Source organism: Pseudoliparis swirei, chromosome 16 (assembly GCF_029220125.1).
Source record: "Pseudoliparis swirei isolate HS2019 ecotype Mariana Trench chromosome 16, NWPU_hadal_v1, whole genome shotgun sequence".
Lineage (NCBI taxonomy): Eukaryota > Metazoa > Chordata > Actinopteri > Perciformes > Liparidae > Pseudoliparis > Pseudoliparis swirei.
The window spans coordinates 8,324,596-8,346,218 of NC_079403.1; the positions used below are offsets into that span (position 1 = coordinate 8,324,596).

Sequence of the window (21,623 nt, forward strand, 5' to 3'; positions counted from 1 at the left end):
ACCCAAACTTCCCATAGCTGTTTATTGTGCCATATTTGGACCTTTATGTTTAGTGTATGACAAGATATTGGTTTAGTGACACAAAAATCACAACAACAAAAAAGACTACTACAATACAGTTGCATTTATGTATTTCCACAGCATTCCTTCTCATGGAAACCTTTTTTTTTGTCTCAGTCGAGCTAATAAAATGTGAAATTCATTATGTGTGTTTCTGTGTGTGCTGCTCTCACGGTTTCTGGGCAGTGATCATTCATAACCTCCTGTCTCCTCTGCCATGCATCCCTCCATCCCTCCATCCCTCCATCCCTCCATCCCTCGGCCCAGGGCGCTGTTGCAGGCTGCTCGCATCATCCTTCCTCACCATGTGTGTTTGACGTCAGAAACTTAGGAGGGGCTCCTCGCTTGAAGCTGGTTGCTGTTTGTGGTGCTGAACCGACGCCTGTGTTGCCACTTAGCTAAAAAATAATATAACACAACATAAATATATATAGTGATTATATTTCTTCACCCTTCCGCGTGTCTCCTCCAACATGCCTCTGTAGACCGGGGGTGTCGCTCCTCAGTCGGCCGTCGTCATGCTGTTCTCTCGGCGGTGAGCGATGGATTAGTCGCCCTGAGTCCCGGCAGCAGCGGCATGGCTTCCCCGTGGCGCCCCGTCCTCCTCGCTGCTCTGGCGGCCAGCCTCTGCTCCTCAGCCGCCCTCGCTGACAGGAAATTTGGTAAGCAGTTATGTTTTCATATTGCTCGATTGCTATACGATACATCAATAAACCCCCCAATGGGCCGAGTGTTTACACAAAAAATAAACTGCATGTTAAACTGCACGCGGTGCTAAACATCCACCTGGCTATAGGGGTCGTTTATTAAACAAAATAATGACAAAAGTTCTTTGCATTTATAGTTTATTATTATGGTATTTCTACGTGAGTGCACGTCGCCTTCTTCTCGATGCATCCTAAACTTGTGTGTGTGCCTCCGTGAGGCTGTTTGGAGGAGATCTGATCATCCAACTGGGAAAGTTACATCATCTATCGGCCCGATGCATGAAGTGTTTACTGTGAGGCTTGACCGATGAGCATGCTATTTATAATAACATCTAGATTCATTAAAACAAGTCATGTAAGGACAGAAAAACACGTTTTGCAGACTATAACTATAATAATGCACTACATTTATTATGGGGTTTTAATGGCTTTCATATACCATAACAATGACTCTACACATGCCCTTAAGGAACATGCGATGTTATATCCAGTTACATATTTAATGATATCCTATGCCTCCTCAAGAAAGGGTTATCTTTCATACAGCGCTGTTTTATTTTCAGGGCCGGTTGCATTTTGTCACATTACCCTTGAGTTGTTCTTGCCTCAGACACTACGCTGTCTTTTCGGAAAAGTATGGCACATGTCCAAAGTATGCCATATTAGAGAAGCCATTGTGATAATTGTGTCCTTTAGTTACACAGAAAGTGATTAAAGGCTCTCATTTGACTATTTCAGGTGTGAGTGTGTGTGTGTGTGTGTGTCTTACCACCTCTAGTGTACACTTGTAATCACACTTGCTGGTCCAGGATCTGCAGTCAGAGCGCATGCCAGTATAAACTTCATAATGAGCAAGAGGCAAATATAGGTCTCAGGTTGGTACTCCTGCTCTGTGATGATTCATACAGGCGCTGAGCTGCATCCTATTCTTTATATTTAGAAGCAGAGTGTCTATCCACTGTTAGGTTGTTAATATTTTTAGATATTCATACGTACAATATTGTTGGCTATATAGTCAGCTGACATAAAATGGAAAGGACAGAACTTGTTATTTGACAGATGTTTTTTTGTTCTTCTTCTGGTTAATTTATGCTTACAATACTTGTGAATGAGTCAGTGTTTATTCCCAGAGTGCATTTCTCTCATTGAATTCTCACCATGTTTTTCTGTGTGTGCAGAAGAAGTCTCCATTGTCAACGAGTGGCTGGTAGTTAGAGGTGGTTATTGTTTTTAATGAGTCCCACTGCGGATTACGCTGTGTTATTGGAAAGCGTAGGATCAAGGTGTGCTGCTATGATGTATATCTATAAATATAATAACAAATATATATATATATATATATGTATATGTACGCATGGGTGTGTTTGTGTGGTAGAGAGGCAGCGAGAGCGTGCTGTGTGTGGGTGTTAATGTCCTGCCTGTCTGAGAGCACATGAAAGTCAGACGGGGAGAAATAAGTCTGCAGCTGCACCCTCTGAATGTGAATTTATTGCGCTGCAAAAAAAATGTCATCGGTGTTGTAAATCTTCCCTGTGCATAAATCAAAAAAAGCCTGCTCCAAAAACATGGAAACTTTTCAAGTTCATAGTGCCTGGACAGTCGTGTCATCTCTTAGCAGATGCAGCAGCAGGGCAGGGGAGATAGCTGCGGCCAACGTATCTTTCCGTTATTTAAGACTATCTTTGTTGATCAGACAACATCTTGGACATCCGGTCTCTTATTCCACATATCGTGACAGACATGGGATGGTTGTTAAATCCAATCACGATGGAGATTAAAACCCAGCTGAACTCTTGCTAACGGTAACTAGCTTAGTCAGGTTGCAGTTAAATTCCATCTTTTGACTCCAGTTGTATTAAATTACTTTGTATGGTAAAACTCCCTTAATGTGAAATAGTCTTGATAAATCTGTCACAATTTGAATTCATAGATATTTTGATCAACAATATTTGTTGACACTTTTCTTAACAGATTCCTTTGAATATGGTTTCGTTGATTTACCGTTTTAATGCCTTGTACTCTACCTTTAAATATCATTTCAATGTACTCAATTGTACATTCATTTATTATTTATTTCAGTAAATATAGAATTTTTCTTAATGCACAAGAAAGAAAAAATAAACACATTAATTTGCCTTTGTAAGTCTTAGGTTATATAGCTCTTATGAAGATACAATAAAGTCATTACAACCTTTCTATTTGTTGCCGCCGGCCTTCTTAAAACTTTACTGCTTATGTAGTTCTCTGCACTCGGTCGGTAGGCCTCCAGTGTAGGTCAACGAGCCCCACATGGTTCAGAGTCACCCTGAGCCTTGCAGGATTACGTAAATGACAGTAAATTCTACACATGCTCTTTGGTCATACTGCCTCTTCCAGGATGACGCTCTGCTCTTAAAACAGACGTCAGAGGTCATGGACGGGTTAACGTGTCGTTTTCTCTGCTTTGATGCGGTAGTGGCTCAACAACCAGCCTTGAGTCCAAATCCTTGAAGCGAGGCAGAATTCAAAAGCATGCCTGCATTAGTCAAATGGTGGTTATTGCTACCAGCGGGAAGTGTTTGACAAATTGAACATGTTTGGGGCGACTGTGGCTCAGTGCTGAGCAGGTTCGATTCCCCAGCTCTGCTAGCCCATGTCGATGTGTCCTGGGTCAAGACACTTCACCCCAACATTGCTCCAGTAGCTGTGCCTACGGTGTGTGAATGTGTGTGACTGTTAGTTACTTCTGATAGGCAGGTGGCAACTTACCCCTGTTGGAAAGTGCAGGAAGGTTAATACCCTATTTACCCTAAGATAGGAGGAATATCGTTTGTGTAACTAATTCATTGACAACCGGAAAACACTCTGCCAAAGGAACATTTACAGGAATTGATTTTGTTGCGCATTAACACTGTTAACATTCTGCTGAGCGTCTCGTTTCTGTTTGCAGAGGTTTGGCAGTGTCCTGAATCCCAATAACAACCAGTAAACATCCTGGAGTCCCTTCACTAAACAGGCAGCCGTTCTCCAGCTGCAAGGTCATGTGTCGTTAGCAAGAGAAATACTTCTGCAACTCCCCACCAGGGTGTGAGCCCCATCCTAAGAGTGCATGTTAAAAATCTACCAACAACACGGAGATCAGACTCTTTTAACATTTCTCAAAAGTGAGACTGCATGAAAAAATACTTAATCACAGCTTATTGGTTGTGTTGATTACCAAAGGCCTTGTGTAGCATTTGCAACCGACGCAAAGGTCCACCTAAACCCGCTATTGAAATGACTTAAATTAAGAAGTGTAACGATGGATGGGGATGTGTGACGGGGTCACTTATCTCCAATGTGTACATGGAGACGTCCTTTAGGCTGTGCTGCGGGCGCTTCTCCTTACGGCTGGCTGTCAGCAGCCATCTTCTAATATACCCAGACAAGTTTGATTTGATTCATCGTCTGCTGAGCTCTATCTATTTGGCCGCGAGCCTCTCTCTTCTCATAGATACAAGTGGTGATATCAACTATCTCACAGTGCTTGTAAATCATCTGATTGAAGATGGACGTTTTACAACTGTGTGGATTATGAGCATGGTGTATATCCAAGGGAGTTCAGACATCTTGCTTCACTGGTAGTGCTATGTTTGCATCCTATGTGTTGTGTGGTTTGTGTTGTCTTATTATTTCCTGAGTTGCTAGGACGCCCTCTGCCTGTCCCAGGGGAGCAGTAATGTATATGTGGTTTATCCTGGGAAAGAGCTTACTATAGTTTACATGAGACAACAGAGACAGGTAAATCAGTCAATATATGAGATTCTTTTGTTTTTAGGTGTGAAGTTTTATTTGAAAAAATGGAAATTTGAGAAGGAACCTTAATTCTACTTACAATCTAATATATATACATTCAAAAATCATGAATACGTCTCACATCACATAATAGGACTGGAAAAAACTATTTACAGCCATGCTTGTGGTAAAGTAGAGTCGACCCTGCTTTGAGCTAAATGCTAATTTTAGCATGGTGGTAAGCTGTCAGTGACGTTGTTAAAATGCTGATCTTGAACTGACCAAACATTTGTCAATTAGCACTAAACATAAAGCACAGCTAAGGTTGGTGGGAATGGCGGTATAGTATCAAGGGTATTTTGTCATAAATTTGAGTTTTGGCAAAGTAACATTCTGACTTGACATGGGAGGAAATGTGAAGGGATCATTCAAGCGATCGCATCCATCCTGAGGGGGATGTGAATGTGTCTACTGATGTTCATAGCAATTCATTAAATATTGTTTCGATTTTTCTTTTATTCTTTTTTTTAACGCTTCATTCTGGTGCTAGAAGAAAAATCAGACAATCACCAAAGTCTGTAGGATTCATCCTCTGGGGACCATGATTGTCTCTACAAGATTTCATGGAAAACAAACTAAAAGCAGTTAAGATATTAGATTTTGGACTTAAACAGCCCAACATGTTCATGAATTGTGTAAACTGACAATCAGACTACACATCCACATCTCACCAAGCTTTCAAAGGCAGACACTCCTCCTTGAATGCCCTCATAAACCCTAATCCCAGCTAAAGTAACAACTGATCCAAGGATAAAAACCAATAGGACTGCCAAAACCAATGAAACCCCGGCATTGCTCTTATCTCTCCGGACGTCCGTCATCTCGACAGAGCTGGAAAAAGGGTCAGCTGGCGTCAGCCTTCAGCTCAGACTGTTTCGACACTTTGAATGAGGTGCTTTTCTACATATCACTACAAAACTCCATAAAAGGTAAACTACTTATTGGCTGCGAGTTTACAATGCAATATGCTCGTTCTGTGTGCGCACGGCTGCACAGGATGGTGAAATGAGCATTTGGTGTGTTGTTTGCAAAGCCTGTTTTTCTAAATCAATAATCGCAACAGCTGCAGCATTTGATGTGACTGTAATTAGTCTCACTTCAAGATGGCCTTCTATCATCTGATGTTGAATGTGATAAACGCCTATTGGTTCGAACTAATAAACAGCGCACTGTGTTAAGCAACCTCTTCTCAGCTGCACTGAACCCACATACAGCTGCTGCAAACTGTAGACCGAAAAGCTATTCACGCTGTGTTCCTAAATGCATGGGGAATATACCATTCTTGAGTTAATTTAAAAGTCGCACCCTTTTAAAGTGTAGGCACCGAATTTCCGACACAAAGCGGGCCGTATATATATTTCTGGCTTGGGATGCTGCCACCGGCGCGCCAGCAGACGAAGTGCGACGTTGCTCCGTGACTCAACAGATGCTCGGAGGAGTGTGTTGGCTTTGAGTGGTTCTTGAGACGAGGGAGTGGGAGCAAAGCGGCTGGCTGCGCTTCTGTGTCTTTCCCTGACAAATGTCAGCGGCTCCTGAGAGGAAGGATGTCAGAACTGTGTCAAATAGACGGGTCGAGGCGATCCATCTCGTTATTCTCTGTTCCGCTTCGGTTCAAGGTTAACCTAGAATATATTTTGGGTGAAGGAGGAAGAGTGCCACCAGAGAGGCAAGGGGGAGGTTATGAGGACTGCTCTCCTTTTACCCTCTCATCTAAATTAAGTGACATTTCAGGAGAGGTTCATCCCTCCTCGGAGGATGTCAGCTGTACACACACGATGCACAATATGTCGGTTAAACAATGTTTCCACTTGCACATAGAGTTGCAGTGCACGCCACTTTCTCTTTCACTTTCTTTTTCAAAGTGAAAACATCCTCGGCCGTTACGAGGAACATTTAACGGCCCTAGGTTCAAATCATCCGGTGCTCTTAAAGAGGTCAGCGTGAAGGTCACCTCTGTGTTGCAGAGCCGACGTATATATATATAATGACGACAATACCGCAGTAATGAGGATGCTGAAGGCTGCTAGTCGAGCACCAGAAGGACTCTGCAGCGTCTCCGCTGTGATTAAAGCAGTAATGTGTCTTCTTCGGCTGAGGGTGATGCTGATTCATACTCCAGACCATATCTCAGCAGCAGGGAAACAGAATGACTGCTGGGAGGATGCAAGGCAAGTGAAAGATGCTGAATCTAATAGGGGGGTATTTTTTGGCTCCTGCGACTAATTGATTTTGATCACTGTAATCCGCAAAATACACGAGTGACGTTCTCCTAGCAAATTTATCTCAGATTCACCAAAAACACACTTATGAAACACGCTGTTTGAAATGTTATTCAGAAACAACCAGTGTGACTCTTTGCCCTCCCAGTTCTTCCTCTTTCTTGTCGCATTACATACGTCTTAACGAACCTGCACTCATCAATATTTGTAGATAAGCAATGGGTTAAATAATGTAACGTGGAAGGGGTCATTCGTGGGAAGGATTACGACCCGACTGCAGGACCCGGCAGGTCTATGGAGCTTTAGCGTCTTTCAGCCCATTGCTTTGGTTTCTTGCTCTGCAACTTCACTGTTTGGGCTCAGTCTTCTTCTTCTTGCTCTCAGATAGAATACAACATCAGAATAACTATAACGGGACAAGATTGAATATTTTATAAGATATCGTGTCGATATTGTGTTTCACGTCGCCCAAAAATATGTTGATGCGGGTTGTTTTTCATTCAACATTTAGACCTGATGAAGATCCAATGTGGATTGAAAGGTAGTGGCATGGAGTAGTGTAGTCATTTTTTGTATAGCCTAGTGCCTACTGTGTACAATTAATCTACTTAAAATAATATGAACATTGTCATTAAATCCTCTTGTTTATTATACATTAAGTTCAGTTGGTCTGAATATATTGTCGGTTGTGTGTATAGTTGGATGATTATTAAATTAGCACTGGGTGGTAATAATATTTCAGGAGAATAGTTTCAGGTGAGACAGAATGGGTTCAATATTTATTTAAATCTTCTTTTAACCTGCGATGCTAGTTCAGTATGTTTTTCTTTAGTTTCTTACTGCTATGTCATCTCTCTTGTTTATATTTGTGTTGTTTCTCCTGTTTGTTTTTACCATGTAAAATGCCTTGAGTACCATGTAAAGCGCTATACAAATAACATGTATTTCATCAGCTGGAGGAAAGATCTTCATACGTACATTTGTGGACGACAGTATTGCTAATAATCCTTCGTGGATGGTTTCCTCGGTGGTGAGCAGTGGTCTGAGTGGGTAGGAGTGTGGATACAGTTTCATGCTAACGTGGTTCCCTAATGGCCCTCAATCTGATTTGACACCAGCAAAGGTACCCAAGCAGTTTCACTGAGAGTTAATAAATGAGCAAAAACGCACAAGAATGATCTGAGTACATCTGCGTTTGAATGTTTAGTTTTCAGTCGTACCCAAACACTTTTGTGGCACCTGCACGTCGAATGAGGTTCACTTGTTAAACCTTGTCGTCCATCTGGAGGAGGAGGGGAGGTTTCCAAGGTTGTGTTGGTTCACTTTGAGGATGCTCGTCTCTGGTTCCGCACTTCAACGCCCAATCACACCTCGGAAGAGGGGAGAAAATCAAATGTCTGAATCATTCAACGCGGGTCAGAGAAAAGGTCAATCCGGGCCTATTTCTGGGTCCTCCGTTGCCGCAGTGACGCTGTCATTTTTTATTTATGGCCGCTGTCTGGGCCGCCGCTTGGTGCTGGCAGCTGAGTGACTGAGAGTGACTTGCTTGCCGGGGGATTGTGAGACAAATTCTCTGGAAGATTGTTGAGAAATGTCTTTGGTTTCACTCCTCTGGATATCAGGTTCCCTCTTCCATCAAAGTGAGATCAGAGCTCCGACTAATTATTGATGGTTTTGAAATCACTTCAGTTGTATATTCTCTGATGCATAAGATTTCCCCTCAAGATTTTTGGGAAACACGCTTGCATTTGCTTTCTTGTCGAGAGTTCAATCGGAACATGTCTAAAATATGAAGCTACAGCCGAGCCAGGCTAGCCATTTCCCCCCGCTTCCAGTCTTTGTGCTAAGCTAAGCTAACTGGCTGCTGTTTGTTGCTTTATATTTAGACTAAAGACCTGTGAGTATCTTTGATCTTCTGCTTTCGCTCTCAGCAAGAAAAATAAATAAGTGTGTTTTCTAAAAGTGTCTCTATGCACAACATTTATCTCTATAATAATAATCATAATAATTTGAAAATCAAAGTCTCAACCGTAGCGCAGCTCTTGCTGTGGTGTGAAAATGGATTTGTAACAGTGTTTCACCCCATAAAGGTTTTCTCATAAAATGTCAGTGCACAGAATGTCACGACGTTATTTAAACTACTGTTTTAACAAGGTCTCGTCATGTTAAGATGAAAAGTGCACGAGGAGTGAAAGTCTTGAGCTTCCATGGCTTCATTGCTGCACTGTGAAGTGCAGCTCTTGACAAGAACAGACCTTTCGGAGCAGAGAAAACCTCCGGGCCATCTTTAATTTTAGCAGGCGAGCGCCTTAATGACACAAGCTGTTAAAATCCGCAGACATGGTGTCAAGCTGATGCTAATTTGCTTACAGGTGATGCTCTTCTCTGCTGTCCTTGCTTCCTCCGCTCTCCCTTTTTTAATTCACTTGCACTTTTATTGCCGTATTCACCCGCTGCACTGTTCTGAAATGGCCTTTTTGGCAGACAGTCCAGGTGTGTGAGTAAAATGAGTCAGGTGCCCTTGGTTGCACCTTATAATTATAATAAAAGAAATGTTGGTGGCCCCAGAGAGTGAGTGAAATATGTCCTAAACTGCAGCAGGCTGTGGGTAGTGGCTCTCGTCTCTGCCAGATTCCCAGCATCCTCCTTGGCCTCTTTGACATCACAGATGGTATACCGGCACCGGCCAACCACCTGTGAGGGGGACGTGAACGAGAAAGTCTCCGACATCTCGTTCAGCCTCGGTTTTGGCCTCATTAGGACGTATTCAATGTTCCAGGCAAGGTTAATAATGTACAGGTGGAGCTGATCTGATATGTTAATGTGGTTATATCATTTTCTAATGAGAAAATCTCCATCATTAAAATGCCATTGCGTCTCCTTAAATGACCTTATTTGAGCTTTTCCCTTTTAACACACTCTTCTCTGATTTCAATGTTGTTATGGCCCGTGTAGCTGACATTTTAGCTGAAGATGTGTGTGTGTGTGTGTGTGTGTGTGTATCCTTGCTTACTTATACTGAAGATGCACTTGCTGCCACTCAAAAGCCTCGATAACATATTCACACTGGTAAATCCACCGGGTTTCAGCTCTTTCAAGTATCTTTTATTTAAAAGAAAAATGAGAATTCAGACCACTAACTACCAGTAATGTAGAAAACTGTGGACTAACTTATCAGAATTATTGCACTACCTGCTACTCCCATTTGTCTGTAGTTTAGTTTATTATATGTTACCATATGTGTATTATATGTTATATGTATATATGTTAGTATTATATGTATAGGTTGGTATATGTTTTAGCATATTGTATACAGAAAATAAAGAACTTCATCACAATGTATATGTATCTTGGATATTTTGTAAGGTTATATGTTATTACATGTAAATTATGTTCAGAGTACTTGTACAGAGTGTATGTCATGTTATGTTATGTTATATTATGTTTGCTATGTTATGCTATGGTAGTTGTTGTGTGGTGCCTTGTCCTAAGAATTTCAGTGCCCAGTCTGACCCTGTGTCATTCTGTGCATCTGACAATAAAAGACTTGTAACTTGTAACTTGTAACTTACTGCATTGACCTCCTGGATTCTCCTTGCAGGCTGTCGTTGTAAATTAGGTCACACTATTTTGGGAGGGGACGCTTTACAACACCTGGACTCACATCTAGTGCTGCTGCTAAGAACTACACTCATTATCTGTTAATATGGCAGTTATTTTGAAGATTATTAATCGTTCAGTCAATACAATCTCTGGAAATAAAGTTAATAATAATACAATGTATTATTTTGTTCAGGTGTTTAGTTTAGAATAACGTATACAGCCCACAACGCACTACATTTTAACATTTCAGAGCCTGATCAATTATCTAGAGCTGCAACAATCAGTCATTTAGAGAATATTAAATATAATATTATATGTAACTTTTTTCATGTTGTTTTAACATTCCACATTAGTAAAAGCAGTTTACTAGTTTCAGCTTTTCAAATTGGAATATGAGCTGTCTTCTGTGATCGTAAACTAAATATATTATGTGTTAAAGTCACCGCGACACATTGGAACACAAGAGGAAAAAAAACTGATTACACATTGAACAGCTGTAGTCTTTGTGATTTAATACAAAAAGCACATTTAAATAATCTCTGTTCATCCGCCAAATCCCACTGAGGCTGTACTGAATCGAATTGACGAGTTTCCCATTGATGAGCCACTGTGATGAGGTTGACATGGCAACAGAGCATCAACACTCAATAGCAAGTGTAGCACTTCTTTGGAAAGGTAGTTTTTCTTCTTCTTCTCGTGTACTCTGAGAAATACACGAAACAATGTGGCTTTTCTTTTATCGGGACACCTTTTTAAAAAACATTTTTTACCAGCTTTCGTCCTTACTCACGACGAGTCGAGCCTCCTTTTGTTTTTCTTCCGCCTGAGGTAATCAGCAGCATCCACTATGATTGCAATTTAATTAAAAGGCACAATTTTAATCATCTGTGGCATTGTGGAGGAGAAAGGGGATGTGGCGTTATCAATTCAATGTCCCTGGATATTGTGCAGACACACAAACACACACACACACACACACTACGCTTGACAGCATGCTTCATTTGATGGAAGATGTAATTAATATTGAGAGCTGACAAGGCCTCCTTGAGCACCTGATGAATTAAGCAAGGCAGTGATGAGGAGGTGAAGTTGAATGGATTGACGTTAATTGCTGCTTGGTCAAAAAGATACGTGGTCGCTTTCTTGAAGTCTTGAAGTCGTCTTCTAGCTAAATCTAAAGTGTTTGGTCAGAATATTAATCGGCTGGTAAAATGTTACATCAAGTTGTGTTTCTTTCCTCTTTTTGCTCTGCTTTGGTATTCACCAACTCATGAAGGAAATGTTTTCTACTAAATGTTCCACTTCCTAACCGTGTCCTGTGGTGCTGTGCAGGGCGTGTATGGAGTGTTTTTTAGAGCTTTACTGCCGCAAACCGTCGCCCGCTGTGTCTGTAAATGGTCGGTGAGAGTGAGCCGAGAGTAAAGCTACTGCAAAGCCAAAACAAATGAGCTGAAAGATGCTAAACTGCTCCGTAGAGCTAAGAAGAGTTGCTGATCATTCTCTGTCGCTATAAGCAATCCTTTTTACATTGCACTTTTATAATATGTCATTTCATTCTTTGTTAATGTAAAAATATTGAGCAGCTTTTAGATTGTGTCAAGCAGTTCAAATGTGTGCTATAAGGTTTTTATGGTTTATATTTTTTATCCTGGTATTACCTGTTTTCGGGCTGTTTCCCCTGACATCCACCTGGACTCAATCCTGAACCTTGAAGATTTTTTTAAACAATTACAGTGACCTCACAAAACACATGTCTGTCTATAACTCGAATATTAATTAGCTAATTCTAACAATTTCACACACATGTCTAATAGGATACAATGACAAGCATGAGGTAAACTGCAACAGGAGTTGCCTGGTTGATGGATGCATAGCACTGTGAGGTGGTGATTGTAGTTTTTTATATAGTGACACATAGTATTATGGGTAATATCAGTGGGAAGGAGTGTCACTATGGGTCTGCTGTCGAACAAAAGTAATGCATGGCCCATGTGCAGTTTTGAACCAACAGCAGCATTTTAGAGTTATGGTTAACCTGCAATATGTAGCTTACTCCATCCATGAAAATGAGGATTACAGTAAAGTATGAGTTGTCAGAAAAGCCATTTGTGGTGTTGGAGTTTGAGCAGGGCTTTGCTTCTCTTCAGTTCAGGACATTCCGCCTTTTACTTTCGTTCTGGAGAGCTGAGCGACCTTCCACTCTGTTATGATGTCTCACCCGACATCATTAAATATCCATTTTGCAGACAAATTGAAGCCATTACCTGCGAAAGATGTGATTTCATAAAATGTGCCCTCGACTTCCAAACAAAATGGCTGCATAGTGTTTCTGTGTCATCAAGTTATCACGCAGACTCGACTTTAATATTGAGAAAAGAATCACGATGGGTCTGCAAAAAGGAAAACCTGAACAAACGTGGAACACGCGATGCCTGGAAAGTTCCTGTCTCGTCCACACCTGTCCTGATTATCTTTCCTTTCTGTGGGATTAACAGACTGTGCCGACCTGTCTCTTCTCATTATTCAAGAAGTCTGATTGAGGCCTCTGCGCCTACTCAGCCTGTCCCTTTATTCACGGTCACGGCCTGCTCATTGCCGTCCATCGAGGCCGAGAGAGAGTGCGTCCAATCACGTCACTCATACCGATGAGCCGAAGCAGGGTAATATATATCAAAGATAAAAGACGTCTGAGGCTCGACCCAGTTGTTTACAGATTGTCTTTGCGATGCCATAAACTCTGTAGTCTGAGCCTATCGAGAGCTTTTTGAAAAAACCCAAATGACTCTCGGTTCCTCATTTCTTCGCTGAAGGTCTGATTATTTCCTGCAGCCCGTTTTGACCCTGTGACAGAAAATCACACTTCATGAACAACCCGCAGACTATTTTATTGTTCTCTCAACTTCATCTTCTTCTGGAAACGCTTGGTCACCTGTGCAGATCGGCGAGCAGAACAATCGGTCCTCTGCTTGCTGCAACTCCCACGTGTGAAATATGAACACAGGGAACAGCTACCCACAATGCTCCTGCCATCTGCTCATTTATTCGTCTGGAACACCCAGAGTCCAAGCGTTAAAAGTGAATTAATATTCATACTGCATTCAGATATGGAAACGTTGGGGTATTAGTGTCAGAGACAGGATAGGAGAAGTCGCACTAATTGATGATGGATGGCTCTGCCATTAGCAGTGGTGCCCACGGCTAGAGTTAATGCAGTGCTAAGCTGGAGGCTTCTTTCATAGAGGGGTGAAATATTTAGAATTTGTGACACTAGGCTAATTTTCCTCTGCAAAATAGTACATGTTCTGCTCTTTCAGTTGTCCATTGTGTATACTGCATCTGCTTATGGTCTTCATTTACGCCACGGTGATTGTAATTTTATAACCTACCTGCCGGATTGGTTTCCGATCTCTCTCTCTTCTCCCATCTTGGGTTGACAGTGATTTGTATGATCAAATTAGGCAGCAGTTACATTTCGTAAAGCAACAGTTAGTGACACTCGCTTATTAGCGTTCTTGTTGTGAGTTATAGGCTATGCATAGATCGATTTCGTTCACGGACCCTTTATCCTTGGGTAACAAAATCACAAATTGCCATTTTTACTCTTCGCACGAATGGAACAAACAAGATATGTATTAATAAGTGAGCTTTAGAGGTGCTGGAGGGTGGATTTTGTTTCTTTCTGACACTGTTAGGCAGAGCAGGGCTGGCTGTTTCCCCCAAACATCAGCTAGCAGCTGAAGCTTCATGTCTATCAAACAGAAATACAAGGGGTATCAATCTTCTCCGATTAGCTTTAAAAACAAATCAAACTAGAATGGGCACTCGGTAGAGCGCATACCTTCGCATATCACAAGATTGGGCATTGAATTATGAACATTTTGGCATTAGTTGCATGCCAATTGGATAAAAATTGACTGTGCTATGGTAAAAAGAAGAGTTTGACCTTTTCATGACCTTGACCTTTGACCCGATCAATCCCAAAATCTAATCAAATGGTCCCCGGATAATAACCAATCATCCCACTAAATGTCATGCGATTCGGTTTAATATTTTTTTAGTTATGCGAATAACACGCATACAAATAAATAAATAAATAAATACACGGCGATCAAAACATAACCTTCCGCATTTTCAATGCGAAGGTAATAAACAAACTGTCCAAAATGATTAACCATTTCAGTACATTTTTAATTTTTTAAATTTCATTGTTCAGACCATCACATATCTTTAAACGATGCTGACTGCCCTTCATCGTCTCCCTTTCAAAAAGCTTGTTTTGTCCAATTAATAGAAGACAACCCCGACATATTCAATCGACATGGTATAAAGAAGAGAAAAGCAGCACATTATTTATTTGAAAAGCTGAAATAAGTTCAATTATGTAATGTCTGTTCGAGAAATGACTTCAATGATTCCTCGATTATTGTTGTCGATCAACTTTCAGGGCATTATTTATTGTCTATTAATATGTCTTCCCTCCTCTCTCCCCTGCAGGTTGCCTTTTAGAAGACGAGCTCTGTTCCCCATATGAGTTCTGCGTCAATGGTAAGTCCGACCCAGAGTCATGTACGCCTGTACGCCCACCGCACCGCGTTATATCATCGGCCCAACGCAGCACTCAAGCCGTCCCAGCTATTTCTAATCATTCAGGGCTTTACAGAGAGAAAGATCGTCATTGGAGAGCCTGCTCACAGCATTTTGTTCCAGCTCAGTTTAGACATACGAGTCATGTGTAAAGCAAAGCATTAACACATCTGGGGGGCTGCAACAGCAAGAAACAGCAACGCATAACTATATTAATCATTTATTTAAATCCCACTAACTACAGAGGATCAAAACCAGTCGGATATGTCCCTTTTTATGTGTCTCGGTTTACCCAAACCGCAAATTGCCACGACCTCATCTATAAAACAATCTTGTCGGGGAGGATGGATGTGGTTTCCATGACAACGTGTCACCTGATGAATGGAGGGGAAATGTCAGGGCTTTTCACAGTGGGCCAATCAGCACAATCACATACAGCAGGGAGGGGGGCTTCAATTTTGAAGGGGATTTATAACATGTCGATATCGAGGATCATCTTCACAAGAGAGCTGTTGTGAAAGGTTAATGTATTCTCCCCCAGTTGAAGGTTTCAACACCAGATTGTTCTTACAAGCACACCGAACAGCTACATCCATCCCAGTGTTTGTTTTTAATGATTGAAGGCCGTTTGTTTAGTTTGATTCCTTTATTTACTCTCTGCAGATCCATCTTACTATCAATTTCAGAAACAAGACGAAGCCAGCAAAGAAAAATCAGGTTGAATATTAATATATGAATATGAGAGGAGGATGAGAATGACCTGAGAGTATTATGTTTAGTGTCTGGGTTTCTTCCTAGTTACAGTATGTGAGCGGCGGCTTAGTTTTTTCATGCTGCTTTGTTTTGTGCTAACCTCTTAAGTGCAGATATCAATTTTAATATTTTAAAAACCATACAGTAGTCAATTTATCAGTGCTTTTTAACTGACATTCGTTTTCATTATTGATTATTTGCTCTTGTAATCAGTCAATGATTTTGTCTTTAAGATGTTGAAAAAAATTGTGAAAAATGCCAATTATAATATCCCAGAGCTGTATGGGAAATCAACAAATGGCTTACGTTGTCCAATCGGCAGCCCAAAAATCAATTTACTATTATATATTCATGTCAAAATTGTATCCACCGAAGGGCTTTACAGAGATAATGCACAAACATAATTATGTACATTGATCCAAAACGCATGTTTGTAAGGTAGATACAAAACTACAACTAGCAGCCAGTTAGCTTAGCTTAGCATAAAGACTGGAAATAGAGCCAAACAGCTAGCATGGCTCTGTCCTAATGGCTTTGAAGAAAAAAATCTAACAAACAAGACAAGCTTGTTATTGTAAGTGGTTGCTCGAGGATGTTGTCACAAAGTCAGGCTGTTTTCAGTCTTCATGCACAGTTAAAATAACCGCCTGCTGGCTGTAGCTACATTTAACGCACAGACATCAAATTCTAATAAATATTCTTATCTAACTATTGTTTAATCAGGGGTTCCAAAGATATCTGTTGGCCGGGATGAGACCTAATTGGGAGGGGTAGTCAGCGGTTTGGGGAATTGCAGCATGTTCGAGAAGCAAATTCGCTCTACCCTTATTTCCATATTAACCCAGTTTAGGAGGAAATGGGGAACGAGGAGGCAGCGCGGAAGAGAAATAGAAAAGAGTGACTTTAATTACACCGACTGCATCTGTGCAGAGGAGAGCGGCGTGTCGCCAATGAGAGCGACGTTTCTGATACCGCGTCACAAATCCCACAGAGGCGCAGAGGAGGGTCGCTGTGGGTGTGGAAGATCCATATTATCTAAGAATATAGCACAGCGATGACCTGGGTGGTCATTTATTTTCCTCTCATCTTTTCATCTTCTCATCTTCTGTATTTTATTGTTACGCCATGCTCACACTGCCCCTCTCACGCTGAAACATAACCACAGGCGCTACGCTCGATAAAGTCAAATATATACAGGCAAGAAAGATTTATGTTGTACGTAATATGAAAGTAATGAGACATTATTTAGTGGCTTCATAACCCTCTTCATACATAAAACGTACGCTCCGTCACTCTCCATCGAACTCCTGATGAGCAGCAGCAGCAGCCGCCGCACAGACAGAGGATGGATGGGAGTAACTAGGTCTTCCACTTCAGCTCTTCTCCTGGTCCCTGAAGGAGTAACCTGGTTTATTCTGGGCGAGGCCGACCGTGCTCTTCCTCACCCGCGCTGTTGCCATGCAAAATGGCTGAGGGGACAGCTGCTCTCTGTGGTGTCAATCAGCACCAGTTTATACATGGTTGCCTGTCATTTACATCATACATATGACAAGTAGTCACCCTCGGTGGATGTTTTCCCATTTTCATTTATTACTTTTACAACAATGAGCACATTTATTGAGGCTTTTCTTGACAAGTGATAACAGATTTCCGGAAATTTATCTAAATAAATGTTGAATACAAAGCAAATCGCAGCATAAGTATTCATCCCCTTCAAAAGGACACGCCCTAAATCGTGGCAGTTGTAACCAACTGCCCTACTTAGAAGACATTGGTTGTGTCATGTAGGGTAGAGCTTGTTAGACCCACTTTAAAGTATCTGTTATAAACTAAATACACATTTGCAAAAGGAAATCTTTAGGCTGTAGCTGCTGCTAAGTGTGTGTGCTATACTGACTTTGAAGGTTTTAACTTTTTTTTTATTTCTGTTTTATTTTTATATATATATATTTTTTCAATAGATCTATGGAGGACTCAAAATGACTTAAGTATAAATAAATAAATAAATGAATGCATGAATAAATACAAGAATAAATAAATAAATGCTTAAATAAATGTATACATAAATAAATAAATGCTTAAATAAATGTATAAATAAATAAATAAATACAAGAATACATGTATAAATACAGAAATAAATACAGAAATTAATAAATATAAGTTATAACTCAACAGGACATCATTAAATAAATGTATTTCTACATTTCTGTATTTCTTCATTTATTTATATCTCTATTTCTGTGTCCACACGTATTTCTTCATTTATTTATGTGTGACATTTACGTGTCCGTATATTCAAATGAGCTGGGCGGTCCGAACCTCATTGTTGAACAGGATTGGTCAAGTCAGGGACCAAGACAGAAGCAATCGATCCCTAGCACTTGGATCTGTAGACGAACAGCGTTTATTATGCATTCTTGTCTGTACATTCTAAATACTACTGTTGTTGAGTCACGGAATGTAATTTAAGGATGTTTTCAGCCGGGAAGTTAGTTGTTTAAGCATCAAATCTGTGGTCGGTTTATCGAGATTCAGTCTAATAAGGATATGCGACGGAGATTTGAGGTCCTGCTCGTGCGACCAGTGAGCTCCGGGCGCTCAGCGCGCTGTGTGGCCGCCGAGAGAAGACTGATCTCGGCAGGACTTTTTGAAATGCTCCGCTGGCTCTGACGTCTCCGTAGCGGCTAAACATGAGATATAATTAGGTTTTGGAGGATCTAAAGAGCACAACGAGTTTATTATTTCCTAAAAGATAACGTTACGTCAATTTGACTGAGGGTTAAGATTCATAACTTCATATTGTAGCGACCCTGGGTCAGGAAAGCTACGAGACGTTGTATATTTATTATCGTTTATTCATAGCCTACGCCAAACAACAGTGGACACCGCAACACATTCTACTCCACTGTAAAGTATTTTACAGTGAATAATTGGAGTAAATTCATGCGCAAGAACAGTTGATGTGGTGACGTCAGAAAGACCGTCCTGCGTCCTCGAGAGTCTGGACTCCCAAAACCAGACTCCAAAGACCAGACTCCAAAAGAACACGAGTCTGTACTCAGTGTTCTTGGAATTGATAAACGGCTGAAGTCAAAAAGCTGTCTAGGCTAACTTCTGCTAACGTTGAGCTGAGCGAGTCAACTTCAGCTTAATGTGCCAGGCAGAAGTAGTAGAGCACAACACACCAGGTGCATCACACTCCTGTGACCAATCATGCTTTAGACAGAGGATCGGACCGCCCCAGCTCATTTGAATATACGGACACATAAATGTCACACATAAATAAATGAAGAAATACGTGTGGACACGTAAATAGAGAAATACATAAATGAAGAAATACAGAAATGCAGAAATATATTTATTTAAAGATGTCTTGTTGATTTATAACTTATATTCATTCATTCCTGTATTTATTTATTTATTTATACATTTATTTAAGCATTTATTTATTCATTTATACATTTATTTAAGCATTTATTTATTTATTCTTGTATTTATTCATGCATTCATTTATTTATTTATTTATACTTAAGTCATTTTAAGTCCTCCATATAGATCGACTCTAACAATTGGAAATACTTTTTAAAGGGTACATGTAGCAGCTTTAATAAGTGAGTAGAAAAGTCTCCTTCAATATCTTCAGTTATTGTGACATTGATTAAGTAGGTCGGTTATCATCCTCCAAACATTATAATATCTTTAGCTGTCATGTCTTTATTCAACCTCTTCAAACATTATTTTCATCTTTAGGGAAATACTTTCTCTAAAAGGATATGTGATCAGACCGGAAATTCATTTTAGTTTGCTACAGCTGTCCAGGGTCTGTGGTTTATGGTATGATAAACTAAAGTACAGTGGATAAGTGCTGCAGGTTTCCCTGGGGGCTCCGGTTGTCTTCTATTAAACACTTAACCAACAGGGTTTCATCGATTGGTGGTTATTTTGCCTCCATTTGGGCCAGTTGGATACATCCCTGCTGTATTTTAGATTTAAACAGTTAAAGTGATACTTCTATTGATCGAAGCGGGTTCAACTGCAGCATAAACACTTTAACGTAGCCACTACAAGATCCATAAACCCAAACAATCTTCACGGGTTGGAGAAAGAACGGCAACGCAGTTGATGCAAATCCCCAAATAATCTCCATAAGTGAAGAATCTGAAATGAGTTTGCACAAAAGGTGTAACAAAAGACACAAGCTCTTATAATGGTAGAAGCTAAGATAACAATAACATGTTACAGTGGAGCTCATTTATATTCCACAGCCAATTGAATAGGCCGTCTGTTTTGATTTATCTCTGAAAGTCTGGTTTATCTTTATTAATTCCTGTGTTTACATGTAGATTGCAGGGCATGAATAAATGCAATCATCATTTCAAAGCCACAGTGTTCACATTAAAAAGGACCTGAATGATCTGTAAGCACTTCACTTTTTGCTCCCTTTATTAGCATCTGGCCGGTCTCGGGGCATTGACTTGGCCTATTCATTTTCATTTTCATGGCTTGAGTTGCCCGGCTAATACACCTGTTCCAATACGTCTTTGCCTCCTCCTCTCGTTGCCGACTGTCAGCTTTCGCGATCGCTCCCGTCGTCCCGGAGCTTCAGCCTTCACAGTTTGAATATCTTTAGCAGCAGCCGGGCGCCACAGTGGGAGGAGAGAAGCTGTCTGGATTTGCAGCGCTTCACCTTCTTCTTGGCTGAAAGTCTCCTTCTTTATTCCCGTCAACACGGGTCGCTTATCTTTACCGAGATTGCCACGGATTTGTAGGATTGAACGTTGATTGATTGCTTTTCGTGAACTGTTTCATGCATTATGGATCACATTGATCCGGGTTCATTTGCATTGCAGTTGCATTTTGTTTGTCACAGTGACGAGGCACAACTTGATCCACTGTCAGCTTAATGTGACCATTAACCTGACGGATGATCATTAGAAAATCACTTTGTTCCGCTCTGCTTGATAGATTTAGCTTCATTCACAAATCGCTTTGGATTGGTTGGCCCTATCAAATGTATTGCTGATGCTCTCTGTTATCTGCTGTCATATTTAAGCAAAAACTCCCCAATATTTAATTGCCCTGCATTTCTATTATTTCCAGATTTGCACAACTCTCCATGCACCAGACACATGCTGCACTCCTCCGACCCTGAAATTAAAATGTTGTTTTTAGCTGTCAGAAAATCAGTTTATGGCAAACTGTGAACTACAATGAACCATTGTTTGTGATAATCTCAGTATTGGGAATACACACCTGAAAGTGACTGTATAACTCGTAATGGTTCAGCATCGCTTCGATAAATCAATCAACTGTAAAGTTTGATTAAGAAAGAATGAATATGTTTAACACTAGCAATTGCCATAGAAACCAATTAGGGATGCATTACATTTTGTACAGTTTCCCATGACGTGTTATGTCACCAGCCTTCCCTCAGTTCTTACATAATATGTGTTGTTCGTGTTTGACTTGGAGAAATGAATCAAAATAGACGCGAGTGAGAAAACTTTATATGATGAAATGACGAAACCTTTTGTTTCTTATATTAACCATGACACCCACAATGATATCATTGGAGAAGAGGTGTTGGCAAAGAGTAAGAAGACAGTTGACGTCTTGTGATCCAGACGTCTGTGTCGCTCCGTGCATATTGTAGGTGGGATGTTTTCCTCTGTGTTGTTTGAGATCCTAAAAATAACTCCCGAGTGTTATGCCGTGTTGTCTATGCTAATTCAACACCTCCCACAGGCTTCTTCCTGTACAGAGCTGTCATTAAACGGGTCACAGGCAAAGGGTAGGGGTGGGGGAGTCAGAAGAACGCCCGCTTCTCGTATAAAATAAGAATTACATTTAGAGCCTGACATCCAGTTATTATCTTTGCCATCAT

At 40.7% G+C, this 21,623-nt stretch overlaps 1 protein-coding gene across 1 annotated transcript in view; it reads left to right on the top strand.

Moving 5' to 3' along the window:
* The first annotated feature begins 446 nt into the window (after positions 1–446).
* The window catches only part of ptprn2 (protein tyrosine phosphatase receptor type N2), a 124,352-nt gene continuing 103,175 nt past the window's right edge, over positions 447–21,623 (top strand). Inside the window, exons 1-2 of the mRNA XM_056434407.1 lie at positions 447–722; positions 14,897–14,947. Coding sequence (XP_056290382.1) covers positions 638–722; positions 14,897–14,947 — 136 coding nt within the window. The 5' untranslated portion in view covers positions 447–637. The remainder of the gene's footprint in view (positions 723–14,896; positions 14,948–21,623) is intronic.